Raw genomic sequence first — 15,181 nt, 5'->3', positions numbered from 1 at the left:
TCCCTTAGTTGAACTCACTTGCTCTCTCTTTCTTTCCCACTCTCTCTCTCTCAAGTAATAAAAAGTGATTAATACTGAGATTTAGTTTGGTTGAATTATAAGCAAAGTTGTTTTACATACAATGAGTTTTTTCCATGATATTGCCATCCCATCTCTGCTTTATCATTGCCTTTTTGTTTGAATTAATGCAATAATATTACCAAGGGCATCCTCCATTACACAACTGTTTGCCTTCACATTCAAGGCGACAGTGTCATTTTCAGATGAAGCTATTTGTCCTTGTTAAGACAGGCAAGGCAATTGGTACATTCAGACTCAACTATTAAGTTGCATGATTGATTCCAAGTTAGAGCTGGGAGCTGAGGCAAATGAAAGTTGCCATTAGCTGTTCAGTGTGCTCTCTCTTCTGCTAGATCTGTTGGGAAAACGACTCATAATTCTGTGCCTGAGAAGGAAGCAAAGGGGAGTGAACTCAGATCAGTTCCCCAGGAGGCAGACTCTGAGATGGAGTTTAGGTTACAGGATGTTTACTGAGCTGTGCTCTGGGGATCAACACCTGGAGAAGACAGGGGATAGAAGTGGGAGGGGCAGAGGGAAAGAAGAGCTGCCGTGTGGCTCAGTGATGGGCCTGCTCACCCCGTTGGGAGCTCTGGGGCTGCGGGACCCTTCAGTGCTGCATTGATTTGAGCCAAGATGACCAAGCCCTTTATACTCTGCATTGATTATGGGAAGGGGCATGACCCCAGTGAGGTGGGTCTTTGCATCTGACACAGTCCCTGAAAAGATTAACAGTTGAAGGCTGTCTGCTGACAGCACTGCTGGGGTCTAGGCACTAGATTCTAGGGCAGTAGTCCTCAGCCAGGGGTGATTTCGCCCCCTAGGGGACATTTGACAATGTCTGGAAATGTTTTTGATTGTCAGGACTGGGGGCCCTGCTCCTAGCAAGTGGGTAGAGCGCAGGGATGCTGCTAAACATCTGACCATGCACGAGGCGGCCCCCAGCAATAATCATCTGGTCCCAAATATCAACAGTGCCAAGGTCAGGAAGCCTTGCTCTAGGGCAACAGATCCCGCCCCCCACCCCAAAGCAGAGCCTGGTGGGCATCACAGTGGCCACCACAAGAATCAACATTAATTGAGATATTGTTACTTGTCAGCCACAGTGCTCTGTGTTCCTTATTCCTTCTCATCTTCCTGCAAACCCCTTAGGAGAGCCTTAGAGTTTTCATCTACTGTTGAGGATGCTCAGAGCAGTTAAGTAAACTCCTCAACATCATGAACGGGAAGGACCCCCAGGTGGGATTTCAAGCAGACTGGCTCATGGAAAACATCCTAGTATCTTCTGGTTTCCGCTTGATGGCTTGATGCAGGTGTTCTCAAACTTTTCTCTTTGTCTACCTGGAGCACAAGATCGATGATGTTTACATGTTCAGTTTGCTTCCATGGAATTCCTGGGGCACCAGCTATAAACTCACGTCTTTCTACCTCATTTAAAAGACACAATGACGCATAGCACAGGGAGATCAGATAGGTGGTTTGTGACCACCTAGAGGGGTGGGATAGGGAGGGTGGGAGGGAGGGAGACGCAAGAGGGAAGAGATATGGGAACATATGTATATGTATAGCTGATTCACTTTGTTATAAAGCAGAAACTAACACACCATTGTAAAGCAATTATACTCCGATAAAGATGTTAAAAAAAAAAAAGGCACAATGGAACATGAGTGAGCAAGGGACAAATTACAAGGATGACTCTGAATCCTCTCTAATTTGTATTTCTAAGCAGGCCATTCCTGAACTTCTGACCCTTACTGTTAGTAAGCATGCAGTAGCTTTCCACAGGCAGAGTGCAGCCTGTAGATAATCTTGGTGAATGCCTGTAAAAAGACTACAATATTTCCAGAAGAATTTGTTCCATACTGTCTCTTCATGTTTCTATGTCACTGGATAGATTGAGTTATTCAAGAACATTCTTCAGAACTTACTGGCACCTCAAGAATGTAAGGAATCAAAGAATTAACTCATTAATTCACTTAAAAAATAACCCCTACTCCATTCCAGAAACTGTCCTATTTTCTCATGAGAAACAGTAGCATTTACTAGTGAAGGAACAGAAAAAAAAAATCTCTCATTTCACAGACATATAGGTAAGCTTAACAGAGTCAATTATTACTCTGTCTAAAACAAAATCACGTAAATTTTGACTTTTTAAGTAGAACGTCCAAGTAAAGGGAATAAACATATATTCTATAAAAATGTTAAGGAAAATAAAATGTAGTACACATTTAACCCAAAGATATAAATAAAAAAGGCTTAAACATTTCATTATAGTTGAGCCCAATCATAATGTTAGTTATTATGGTCAATGGCAGCTGCAGTATTTTGAATTTCTAGTGCAATATCAGTCCTTTTAAAAAAAATTCTGTCATTAATTCCCACAGCATACTTCTATATGGTAAATGTTATCTGCATTTTCATGGGAAAATCCAAAGATGAAAACAACTTGATCAAATTTATACAAAGGTACATTGGCAGAGGACATTGTCATACTCAGATCCCTTTCTATTGTTAGAAAGCTCAATTTTGACTTAACTCTATTTACATTTGTTCATTCACTCTTTTCATCAAATTCTTTAAATATTGCTGAGTAAAATACAGCGTCTTAGTCAATTTGGGCTGCTATAACGAATTGCTGGGTGGCTTAAACAACAAACATTCATTTCTCATGGTTGAGAGGTCAAAGATCAAGGTGCCAGCAGATCTGGTGTTTGGTGAGGGCACACTTCCTGGTTTGCAGGTGGCTGTCTTCTCATTGTACTTCACTTGGTGGACAGCAGAGCTTGCTAGCTATCTTCCTCTTCTAAGAATTCTAATCCCATCATGGGGGCTCAGCCCTCATGATCTGATTAACTCCCAAGCATCTCACCTCCAAATACCATCACATTAGAGTTTCAGCATATACATTTGGGTGGACACAAACATTCAATCCATAGCATATGGCATAAGCAGTGGTTTGCCAGTTTAAAAAGTGACTCAAAAAAATGTGTGTGCATGTCTGTAAGTTTATTTTTAAATTTTACTGATACAAAGAATGTATAGCACACAACTTAAATATAAGAATAGACTACACAATACCCTCTATTAGAAATTCTGTTTAGCCAGTTGATTCTTACAGAATCCTTTTGTTAAATTTTATCAAAATTTTGTATCCATAGCCAACTTCTAGTTTCAGTTGACCCACATGTATAGTACACCATGAACGTTGATTGATATTTTCAGATTTTACATCACCAACACGATGTCACTTAACACAGAGCTGGGACAGGATGCCCAGTAGCATACTGGTATGTAGTGTTTCCACCAGACACGTATGACAGACATAGTCATCTTAAAAGCAGAGGTAATAGTAAAATGTGGCACAAGGAAGCGATGATGACGATTTGTTTTAGATATAACTTAGCTCATTGAAGGTTTATGTGATCTGATTTCTTAATAATTGTTTCACAATTCGTTCCCAAGATTCCTGTAAATTTAACCGTTGGTTTTTGTGAGCTGGCGTAATTGCTGGTAAAGAAAATTTTTCAGTTAATCAAATATGGCATTTCCATGATATCTCCTATTCCAGCTGAGTGGGGTTCAGAGCTCAGAGTATGTGGGTAGAGGGCATCCCATTATCAAGCAAAACAGATGTTGAAATAGGTGATGTCAGGTTCGAGCAGAATCGTGCCTTTAAAATTTATCGTTATTTTTGTGGTTTATTCACAGGCATTTCCCTGCATCTCAACAGGCATTTATGGTAAGTGATCTATCTTTTGGTAATGTTTATATTTCTTTATTTTGTTGTTAAAATCAAGGTTAACAGGAAAAATAAGAGGTTCTCTGATGGATATAGTTTGCTGTGATTTAAAGAGACTCAAAATGCAGGTCAAATCCCATTGAGGAATCTTGAGAGGCTATTTGGATATTTTTTTGTGTTGTTGAATTTAGTTGTACTGCATACCATGTGCAATGATTAGATGCACTGTGGCTTAACGTCTTTTGTCAGGTGAAAATTTTGCTCTAGTAGGATCTGACCTCTAATAGTATTTTCTTTAATAAAGTGAGGTTTTTCTGTTAGATGAATCGTAATGCATATAAAACCTAACATGACCATTATTTTGTTGTGAATTACAAGATAATAGAAGTGTTAGAATTCACACACGTCTGTATATTTAAATTAAAAAAACCAAATATGTGACAATAAAAACAAATACTTTTAATAAGATGCAATTTTTTTTTCTGGTATTGATAGATTGTTTTAAGTAGTGGCTGCTTCACTTACAGATGGAAGCAAAATGTTTTTATCATTACTTGTTTTCACTAGACTAAAGCTCTCTAAATATTCTTCTACCTACAATGACATATCCCTATGCTTTTTATCTCAGGCCGTTAATAAATCTGTTTTGCACATTCAGGTAAAGCAGAGTTTTTCGTTTTAGGGTTTTCTGATCAAGCAAAGTAGATTACAACATTTCTGAGCTCAGACTTCTCACATGGAGACTCTTAAATGAAAAATGAAATATGTACAAATGTTAAAAATTATTTAACTTCATCACTATAGGGGAAGGATAGCTAAAGTGATATCAAAGGTAGGAGACTTATTTCCTCTTAATGTGGTATTTTTTTTTTTGAAGGTTTTGGTGAGAATAAAGTGGAAAATGGAGGCCTGAATCAAATTAAATGGGGAAAGATTTGGCGACATTATTTAAAAATTTAAGGCATGCTTTTTTCTCTCTGGATTCCACTATAGCCTATCTTTGTGGAAACACATTGGACACTGGGCTGGTGGGCTAAGCTGGACCATCTGCACCATTATCCCCATCATGGCCACTCTTTCTGCCTCACAGATACCCAGTTATAACTCTTACTTATATATTTGCTGAAAGGAAGTATTACATGCAAAGTTTTACTTGGTCAAGCACCCAACTCTTCATTTCACCTTGTCTAAAAGCAAATCAGACTCCACCACAGAAATGGTTCTGATTTTTGAAAATGTTCTCTCATGACAATCTTGATTTTCCTTGATAAAAAAACGAGCAAAAACCCAACTGCCAAAAGCAATCCTATGTCATATTGTCGATGTCCATTGTGTCTCTGAGAATCCTGTGGTAATGTACAAAGACTTTCAGAAGCTGAATTTAACACGATGCATTAAGAAGGGGGGAAATGGCAGGAAAAGGAAATAGAGAAGTAAAGGAAGTTGAGGAGGGACACTAAAATGAAAGGCTGAGAGAGCATAGTAGAAACTAAATCAAAACTAAAGTGGCCCTTGGTTAATTTCAATCCCTGAAGGACAGGGATTCCTCCTTACAGTAACATGGCTCAGTGTATATAATAACCAGGTCAGTACAGCATTGTGTTGGGTGGGAGGGGAATATTGAAGACTGTTGAGAAAGGCACCGTTAGGGAGTCATGTCACAGCCTTGGAGGGTTTCCACCACATGAGCTCAGTCAGTGTTCACAAAGCTAGGTCAAAGAATTTAGTTTTCAAGTCCTGGCTACTCATCTCTCTTCCCCTCTAGTTTCTGAGTAAATTTCAAAGTGAGGCTGATACCTGCAAAGTCAGGTGCCATGCTGTCTTTGGTTAGACTCACCTGTGCTTGAGACCTAGAATTACTTTTAGCTCCATGAGATCTTTAATAATGTTTACATTACTCCAGGTCTCTTTATGAACTATTTAGCATTTTGCAACTTGAAAATTATGCCATATGTCCCTTGTGAAACTATAGCTTTCTGATTAGCCCTTGATTCTCTCCTAAGTACTCATATTTTATGGATCACTTGTTTTCTTGCTCTTATTCAGAACTTAGTTCTGCCTCCTCTATTATCTAGATCAATTTTACTTTTATCTTTACTTATTGGCGTTTGAAAGAATACTTTATTTGAAGAAAGTGGTCCACAGCTAAAAAGAAAAAAAAATTAAAAGCAGGCAAATAATACTCCCAACACTTTGTAAGTCATGCGTGCTGGATTATGAGCCAGTATTCAGAGCAGTCTCCTGGTTCCAGGCCTTGCCTTCTTATTCCATATTCTAAACCTCACTACATGAATTTTTCTAAACTAACGCTTGGTGCATGTTTTGCATCTGCTCAGGGACCTTTGATCATATTCTGTTACTTGTGAAGAGGGGAAAAAGAATCTCTTCTTGAGGATGTGAGTTGCTGTGCCAAGAATTTTATATGTACCTTTGCCTTTGCATCTTGAAAAGGCGGAATTTACTTTGTAGTATTTCCTAGGGTTAATTGTCCATAGAAATTATTCTTCTCTCACACTTTCTCAGGACTAGTGTTTTCTCCAGAATATAGTTTGAGAAATTTCTTGACATCCACCCATCGTGGACACATTTTCTCTTACACACGGATGAGCTGATGAGTCTCAGAACCTGCATGTGCCTTCCCAGGTCCAATTCTGTGCGCCTTCCTTATAACACACCCACAAGCACCAAACTCACACACGCCATCACCACCACTATTCTCTACCCCAATCCCCAAACAAAAACACACCACACACACTTATATAGGTTGAAGCTTGATCTCTGAGGGTTCTTCCTTGAATATGCCAAATCTTGACGGTCATTACATCTTTTGAACTCTTTCAGCATTTGTAATCTGGACAATTAACAACTGCCTCTTCATAATGTTCCATAGATTTTTTTTTTTAATATATCCTGTGTTCATAGCCAATCTGGAGCTTTTTTCATGAGCAGGGATTCACTTGTGCATATTCTACGTGCACCCACCATCTAGCATTGTGTCTCCCGGAGAAGCTCAGGAAATAATTGCTGTTTGATGACAACAATAATGATTATAACCCCAATTGTTGCCTAACTGATGATACAAGAAGTAGAATTGTTGATTGGCAAGATAACAGGCAGAGAAAGCTACCTGGTTGGTATTTTCTTAGTGGGCAAACATCTCTATTTTAGGAAAAACAAATGTGCTTCTAAAACACGCTCTCAAACTAGGAATGATATCTGTAAGCATGGCAGTGTCCACCTTCACAAGGGGAAATGAAAACTCAAGAATTTGTTCATTTAGAATACCAAGGTATCTGTATGTCTTCTTTGGGTATATGTATAACTGATTCACTTTACTGTACATCTGAAACTGACACAACATTGTAAATCAACTATACTCCAATAAAGTTTTCTTGAAAAAGAAAACCAAGATAACTACAGCACTCTACTTCACTTAAACAAAACAAAACAAAACGCTTTGTTATTTATCATAGCCCATGGGATGATGGTCTCTCAGGGAGGTACCTGTTGCTCTGAGGCCCTATCCCGACTTTTCCTGACATGTCCTAGTCCCAGCCCCCTCCCCATCTGCTGTAGTTTCTCAGATACCTCTTTGCTTTGGATTGACCTTCACTTTTAGATTTATGTCCCCAAAACTCAATGTAACTCTAATTCTTCTATCAGAACAAAAATTTTCACTATGGTAGAGCCATCTTTGGAAGGGGTTTGAGTTATTTAATTGCCAAGATGATCTCATACCAGGGCAATGTCAACAGCAAGCATTTGCATTTTGTGGAATCATCACCACACTCCAAGCATGTCTGCAAGGATCCGGGCACACCAGTATTTCTGGGACACTGGAGACCATGGCGGAAACCAGTTACTCTCCCAGCCTCTCCTTCATCCTAGCCTTTTGGAGACAAAACCATCTGTACCTTTTTGCAGAACACAGACTGAAAACTATCTGCCATGTGACTCAGCCCGATTTAAGGGAGAAATACAATGGGAGCAGGCCCCGCCTGCTCTCAAGTTTCCCTGGACGAGGAGCCAGAATTTTCCAGTCTGATTTTCAGCCACCGCTGTTGCTGCCCCAATGTAATGTTTCCAGGATGGTTCCACGGGGCACCAGACTGCCTGCTTACACTCAGGTTGAAAAGCCACATTTGATAAAATACCAAAGCAAGGCCTGTGTTACTTTTGGAAAAATAGATCCAGATGAGGCTTACAGGGTCTTTAAACTCCCAGATCCCAGTTAGAGGTCTGATTTGGCCACGAAACCGGACTCAGAGGGATAGATTTGAACTTCCCTGATGAACATTTCAGATCTTGCGTGTGCCTTCTGCCCTTTGAGCCCAACTTGGATATTCTGGTGCTAATAAGTTTAACACAAGAGGCTAGACATGATCCATAGCGATGGAATTTTTACTGAGAAGTGAACAGCAAAAATAATTTTCGTCTATTTTATGAGAGTCAATAGAGTTAACAGAAATGAAGTCCAGGTGGAAAAGTGTATCCCTTGAGTAATTGGGAAAATATTCTTTCTGGAGGAAAAAATAAAAAACTTCAATCTTCCTTTCCAGGTACAAGATGGTGTTTTTAGAGAGGAAGGAATTTCAGACATTGAGTTATTGGCTGGAAATCTGTGGGAAAAATTTAAGTGCGGCACAACTTAGTCAAAGCAGCTCCCATATTTATTCATTAGATTTCTGTTATCAACGCGGAAGGCCTGTTTCTATCAAAGCACCCGGTCTCCCTCTGCTTTCCGTGAAATGCTGCCAGAACGCAACTTTCTAATTGAATCCTCCCTCATTTGCATTCAAGTTCGCTCTTCTGCTTCTAACTGGTAAAAAAAAAAAAAGATCTACGTGATGTTTTGTTAACCTTATATATACTTGGCAAATATTTTTATCACTACATATGTCTAAATTCACAGACATGACTTGGAAAAAAACCAAAGCGTTCTGCAATGGCAATGCTAAGGGCATGCCCTCTGTCAGGTTTAAATGCTGACAGGTTTCAGAGGGTGTGACAACCATGGCTGTGCAATTCTGGGCTTGCTGGAAGAGTTATCTTATGTAATGCATTTGGAAACCAGAGCAAAATTGACAAAAATGTGTGCCCCTCCCTTTCATCCCCCTGAAAGCTCCCCTCCTCCCTCTGGCTTTCTTCTCTTCCCTTTGATATTTCCATTTGCTTTGAAAACTTCCTTTCAGGTGGTCTAATGATGACTCTTTTTTTCTCTCATAAATTCCCTTCTATGACATCCTGTGTTTTTTGTCCTGGGAACATTATTCCCGCTGTAGGAAGTGTTATTGTTCTTGGCAATCCTTGAGTTAATTGCTGGCCCTCAAAGGGAAGTAACATTAGAATCAGCATACCTTACTTCCCTTTGGGAAAATACAGTGCGGGGGACAAACCCATCTTAATTCTATCACATTTGAATAATATTTTATGAACTGATCCTTATGAAGCACTGGAGAAAGAGTTTAACAGACAATGAAATTAGAGCTGTTGTTTCTAATCCTCTGAGAGCTTATCATTTGAATAGACAGTTCTAGCAAATTCAGTCACACATGTACACATTTATACATCCATCCCACAAAATGTGGTACAAACTCCCCTTTTACTCTCTCTAAACTACATGAGTCTTTAATAATAAAAATGCATCAAGCTAAGAAACCAAAAGTACTACCTTTGCGCTGGAAGAGAGTTTCAAGCACCTAGCAACAAAATATGCTAGTTCAACTTACATAAAAATGACAGTGAGGGCTTCCCTGGTGGCGCAGTGGTTGTGAGTCCGCCTGCCAATGCAGGGGACACGGGTTCGTACCCCGGTCCGGGAGGATCCCACATGCCGCGGAGCGGCTGGGCCCGTGAGCCATGGCCGCTGAGCCTACGCGTCCGGAGCCTGTGCTCCGCAACGGGAGAGGCCACAACAGTGAGAGGCCCGCGGAACGCCAAAAAAAAAAAAAAAAAAAAAAATGACAGTGAGACCCATGGGCAGGATTCCCCCAGGGGATCTGCCGAAAGAAATGAAAATCCTGGAAACCTAGCCTTCTGGTACTGCAGAAACCAGTGTCATTCTCCCTGGTGTTCTGTTCAAATTGAACAATTTTAGGACTTTATTAAAAGATTAAGTGTTTCAAAAAGTAATAAAGATTACAACTTTATTACTGTTTCTGAGGTCTGCATGTCTACCTCTTTGCAACTGTGTCAAGGTAAAAATTTGTCTTGGGACTAGAATGCAGAAATGAATTCCAAGTCACCCCATCCTCAGAAGCTGCCATATATTATTATATTACATTTTAAAAATGGCTTTTCTTATAGAAGAAGTATCAAAGCAGTAAGTCTTTTAAGGAAATAGGAAAACCACTTCAGTAAATTACAAAGCCTATCCATTTAACAGGAACCCTGGGAATATCTTTCAGCCATGTTGAAAACTGGGAGCTCTCCCTAAAGAACTTCCTAAGAATGGACCACACTTTCCGTTTGATCAGTGGAATAATTTCCATGCACTTGCTCATTTTTCTCATCCAGTCTTGAATGACACTCCTTTTTATTTGCTCCTTATACACACTTGTATCTAAAGGGTGACTTTAAATAAACATAGCTCAGCTCTCTTTAGAAAGGAATTCAAAAATAATTCTGAAAGCTCTTAGAGAAGTCAAGTATGTTTAGCTCTTTAGGACAATGATTTTCATGTCAAATCCTTTGTAGTCAATGATGCTATTTTTAAGAAAACGTCTTGAAATGCATTCGGAAGAGACTATATTAGTTAGGGTAAAGCTAAGCTGCTGTAACAAAGAGGCTCCAAAACAGAGTGGCTTAGTGTATATAGATGTTGATTTCTTTCTATGCAAATAGTTCCAAAGTGAGCATTCTGCCTGGGGAGGATTTGTTCCACTCTATCATTCAAGGCAACATTAATCTGCGGTGGTGTTAAGTAATCGTTCTGCCTTTCACAAGGCATTGTTCTCATATGGTTACCTTTCTCGTTTCTAATGAAAGAAACACGTAGGATGGGCACACATCCTATCTGATGGGCCCTGGACTCAGGGTAGCACTTATCACTTTCATCTCCCTTTCATTGGAGGGAAATTGGTCTCATGACCAACCTAACTACAAAGGAGATTGGAAATTTAGTGTGCCTTGTATTCCACGTGTCTGACTATGATTCTTTTACGTAGCAAGAAGAGGGCATTGAATTATGATGGCCTTCTAGATATCATTGCTCAAGGGGGAAAGAAAGTCAAATTAAATCAAACAGGTCACTCATAGGTAATTTAATTCTGGAGCACTTTGATTCTACACAGAATCGGTAAATATTTTTGAGAAATGATAGTCTCTGTTTGGCAAGAATAGTTGATGATTTTTATAGTATCTGCTCTATTAAAATGCCTTTATAATCCTGAATCCTGAAAAATTTCAAAGTATGGCATTCTTCAGGCATCAGTACAGTGACCTATTGTTCGTTGTCAGCCAGTATATTTAGACATTTAGATCTTACGTCAATTGTGTTTACATTTTTTGTACTATACTTCTTGCAAAATTTGCAGACACATCAGTGGAAACTAAAATCAATATATTGAGAATGGATAAATAATTATATCATTTGTTACATTTCTAATTCTTGTCCATTTCCATAGAAATCCTTGGAGGAATCAATTATAGTTTGTTTCTGTAACACCTATATGGTTCTCTTTCACAACACTCATTACAACTGCAGCTTACGTTTACTGGGGTTTTATTTTATCAGTGTTAGTATCTGGTTTTGCTCACGCCTAAGTCCCCAGCTCCCAGCACAGTGTCTGATGAATGTTCAAGAGTAAATTCCTGTTAAATGAATGTACACAATTTCCTATTAAAAATATGCTCTGTGCTCTATATTTGTTATAAATCAAATCACTTTGAGTCGTGTCCAGACAACAGAATTAAAATGTATAGTATTTTCTCATGAGAATATGAATTATATGTTCCAAAAATATCAAACAGGAAACAACAGGTTTTGAACACAGACAACATAATAAGTTAGAGTCTTTATATTTCATTTTAGGATTTTTTTTTTCTTCTTTTCTTATAGTACATGCAAATAAGTCTTTTTCTTTTATTATAAAGAACCAGGATTTGGTGTTTGCGTTGATCCTCTTGCAGTTATCCTAGGGTAATGTTCCTGCCAGTGGTCATCTTTACTCTTAGAGGACCATCCCTAAGACTGTTGCATGACTCAGAGTGGAAAAGCAAAGCGCCTAGTGACAGATCGCTGTACCTCAGGATTTTTCTATCAAGCCAGTCATTAGAAGCACTTATTCATTTTTTCATCCCCACTTCCAAACCTAGCGATTCACTAGTGTTTAGACTCTGAGTTACCAGCTGGCAGCCCTGTCCCCTTAATGTCTAGTATGGATAGTGAATGAATACCCATGACACTGAAATGAATCACACAGGTCCCCACTTTGCTTTGGCTAATAACTGACGAGAGGGTCATGATCACCACCCCAGACTTTAGAGGACTAGTGAAAAAATGTGGCTAGAGCATCTGAACACTGATATGGCACTAACGTTACCAAAGAGAAAAAGAGATGGAGGGACATTTTTTAAAGGTGTGCTTTTATCATTAAAATAATGTATGCATATGGCAAAACACAGTAAAGCAGTATAAAGGTCATAAACTTTTAAAAAATCTCTTCCCACCTGAAACTGCCAGTATCACTCTTGAGAGGCAACCATTGTTGAATTTCTTGTGCATTTTCAAAAAAAAATATTCACTGAATATATAAGCCTATAAATGTAATCAACTTTATCAGTCTTTTCCTTCATGGTTTCCAACTTAGGAAGGCCTTCCCACTTCAAGATTATTTTTAGAAGTTCTCCCAGATTTTCTTCTGGTGAGCTGGTCACATTTTCAACAAACAGACATATGTATGTTAAACCATTTATTTACATATATGTTTGTGTACATACATAAATATCATACATATATACACATAAACATATGCATATATATTATATACAGTATATTTATTTATACATACATATTTACTGTGTAGCATATGCTATGCACTATATATCATATATGTATGCATACACATATACATATGTGTATAAACAAATGCATATATCTATATGCATATATCTATACTAAAGCCCTTATATGCTTAAGGTACCGAATGAGAAGTAGTATATATTTTAAAGCATAATTACATGTTTGTACCTATGTATGTGTACTGGTTTAAAGAAAAATATGAATTTTTTCTTTAAAAAATGATTTTGGGGATATCCATAACTTTAAGTGAGCATCTAATTAGTTATTGCCCATTTCTTTCACAAACAATCCGTAGCTTTTAAATTTCTTTAGAATCTATAATTGCAAGCTAATACTTTTCTATTATTACTTATTGTTTATATCTCATAGATATTATATATTTTCTCTATGTGTGTGTATATATCTGTTTATATGTATACACATATATGTTATAAATAATAGAAAATATATCACCTATTATGTGTGTGTGCGCTCTTGTGTCTAGATATGAGAGAATGTGATATGTTTGCATCTGTATCTCAAACAGTTTTAATATAGCTGCTAGGAAAATTTTAGGATAAGATTTTCTTTGTTAATCTTCTTGTTATTGACTAATTGCATCCATTTTTCGCCTGTCCTTTACAAGATAATGACAATGAGATTTTCCCACTAAAACAGACCTATTTTACCTACTCCTGTCCCCACAAATGAGCAGGTCATGTAATTTGAGAATAAATTAATAGCGCAGCCGTTCACAAGTTGTAGCTCAGGTATTTCTGAGGGACCATGAGATTTCTCAGAATTATAAGTACTGATGTCAGTTTGGCAATGATTTTCTACAAGTGCAAAATGTGATGGTGTCCATTTCATTCACCATCTGAAAGCAAATCTGATAATGAGACACATAGGGCTTGACAGCTAAAGACACTTCTTCATTTACTGACCTCTTCCTTTGGGACAATTTTAAAACTGCAAAAGCTCATCTCTTCCACGAGGGGGTAAGTAGCAAGTTATTTTGTGATAGTTATCAATGTGCAATTGCATATTGTCTTTTGGAAACAAGAGGAAAAAAATGATGGCATGCCTGCCATTTGCCCACCATCAGCATGTTTTAAGCATCTCAGAGGGAGTCAGAGATACACTTCCCTTTGGGCTTTTTCAGCATGAAGTATGGAATGAACTCTTTCACACCTTTCATTTGTGCTGTTAAGACTGAAATCAGAAGTACAAAGCATTTTAAATGGACAGAATAAAAAGCAAACCTCAGACTGGCTTTCCCTCCTATGGCGCTTGCCAAGAAGGCCAGGACAAACGTCAGCAAGTAAATACAAAAATGAGTCACCTTGACCCCTTCTTCATCTTTAAAACTCAGTTGAGAATGGGTTCCTTCCCTCTCAGGCTAAATCCACTGTGCTCTAGGGCTGTCAGCCCTGCAGAAAGGCCCTCGTCTGCCAAGCAGTCGGAGAAGACCAGCTGTAATTGGCAATCCATTTCTCCATTTCCATTGTACAGCCATCCCTGACAAATTACTCACAATCAAGTGTTGGCTGCAGCAAGGGGCACCCTATGCGGCAGGGAAGAAAAACGAGGCCTCACACCGGTCTGACAGCCGAATCTTTCAACTCACCCCATTAGACTGAAGGAGAGGACACTGCAGTTTACCTCTCACTGCCACCCATAAACAAACTGCTCTGTGCAGCTTGGAGCTTGGCTGCTGTGATCAGGGCTTCCCCAGGGCCTGCCAGTGACCTGACCAACCCGAGCTGTAGAGAATGGGGAAGAGCTTCATCCTGCTGAGGAAGAGGCATTGGGCAGTGGTATAGGAGATTGCTGAGGACAGCCTGGCCCATCGGACCCCTGGAGAGGGATGCTATGTCTGAGCGTTTGGAAGTTGGTGGAGGTCCATTGTAGGCTCCAAATGAGAGTGTCCATCAGTCTGTGCTTGCTGCTTGTCTATGGTCTGTCATTCATCATCTGGGTAGTGTGGTATCTAGCCCTTTCCTCTCATTAGAATTCACTTACTGGGCAACTTTCTCTACTCAACATTTAACCATGAAACTAAAGATACCTTTAAAAATGTTCTTCATATATATGCCCGGTGCCTATAAAATATTTCATAAGCTTTACCCATAGGAAATCTTCTCAGGCCATCACTCAGGACCTAATCACTCTTATTTTAGATGTAATTCTAACAAATGTTTTCTTGGACTATAGCAATTTAAAGATGGCAGGAAGATCCTAAGAGGAAAATGCTGACAGTATGAAGTGGCATAATAGTGAAAGGTAACAAACAAAAAGCCAACTTTCTTTCCCTGCCCTGCCAGTATAGCCAAGAGAAAATCATATATATATTATATATATATATATATATATATATATATATA

At 38.8% G+C, this 15,181-nt stretch overlaps 1 protein-coding gene across 3 annotated transcripts in view; it reads left to right on the top strand.

The window, feature by feature from the left end:
• MACROD2 (mono-ADP ribosylhydrolase 2) overlaps window positions 1-15,181 on the top strand; it is a 1,936,537-nt gene that overhangs the window by 1,362,319 nt on the left and 559,037 nt on the right. For all 3 annotated transcript variants that reach the window (XM_024735453.1, XM_024735452.1, XM_024735451.1), the window contains exon 6: window positions 3,766-3,796. In XM_024735453.1, the coding sequence (XP_024591221.1) occupies window positions 3,766-3,796 (31 nt within the window). The remainder of the gene's footprint in view (window positions 1-3,765; window positions 3,797-15,181) is intronic.

Source organism: Neophocaena asiaeorientalis, unplaced genomic scaffold (genome assembly GCF_003031525.2).
Source record: "Neophocaena asiaeorientalis asiaeorientalis breed wild unplaced genomic scaffold, Neophocaena_asiaeorientalis_V1.1 scaffold64, whole genome shotgun sequence".
Taxonomy (NCBI): domain Eukaryota; kingdom Metazoa; phylum Chordata; class Mammalia; order Artiodactyla; family Phocoenidae; genus Neophocaena; species Neophocaena asiaeorientalis.
Note: the sequence above shows the minus strand (reverse complement) of the source record. Positions and strands in the feature narration are given on the sequence as shown.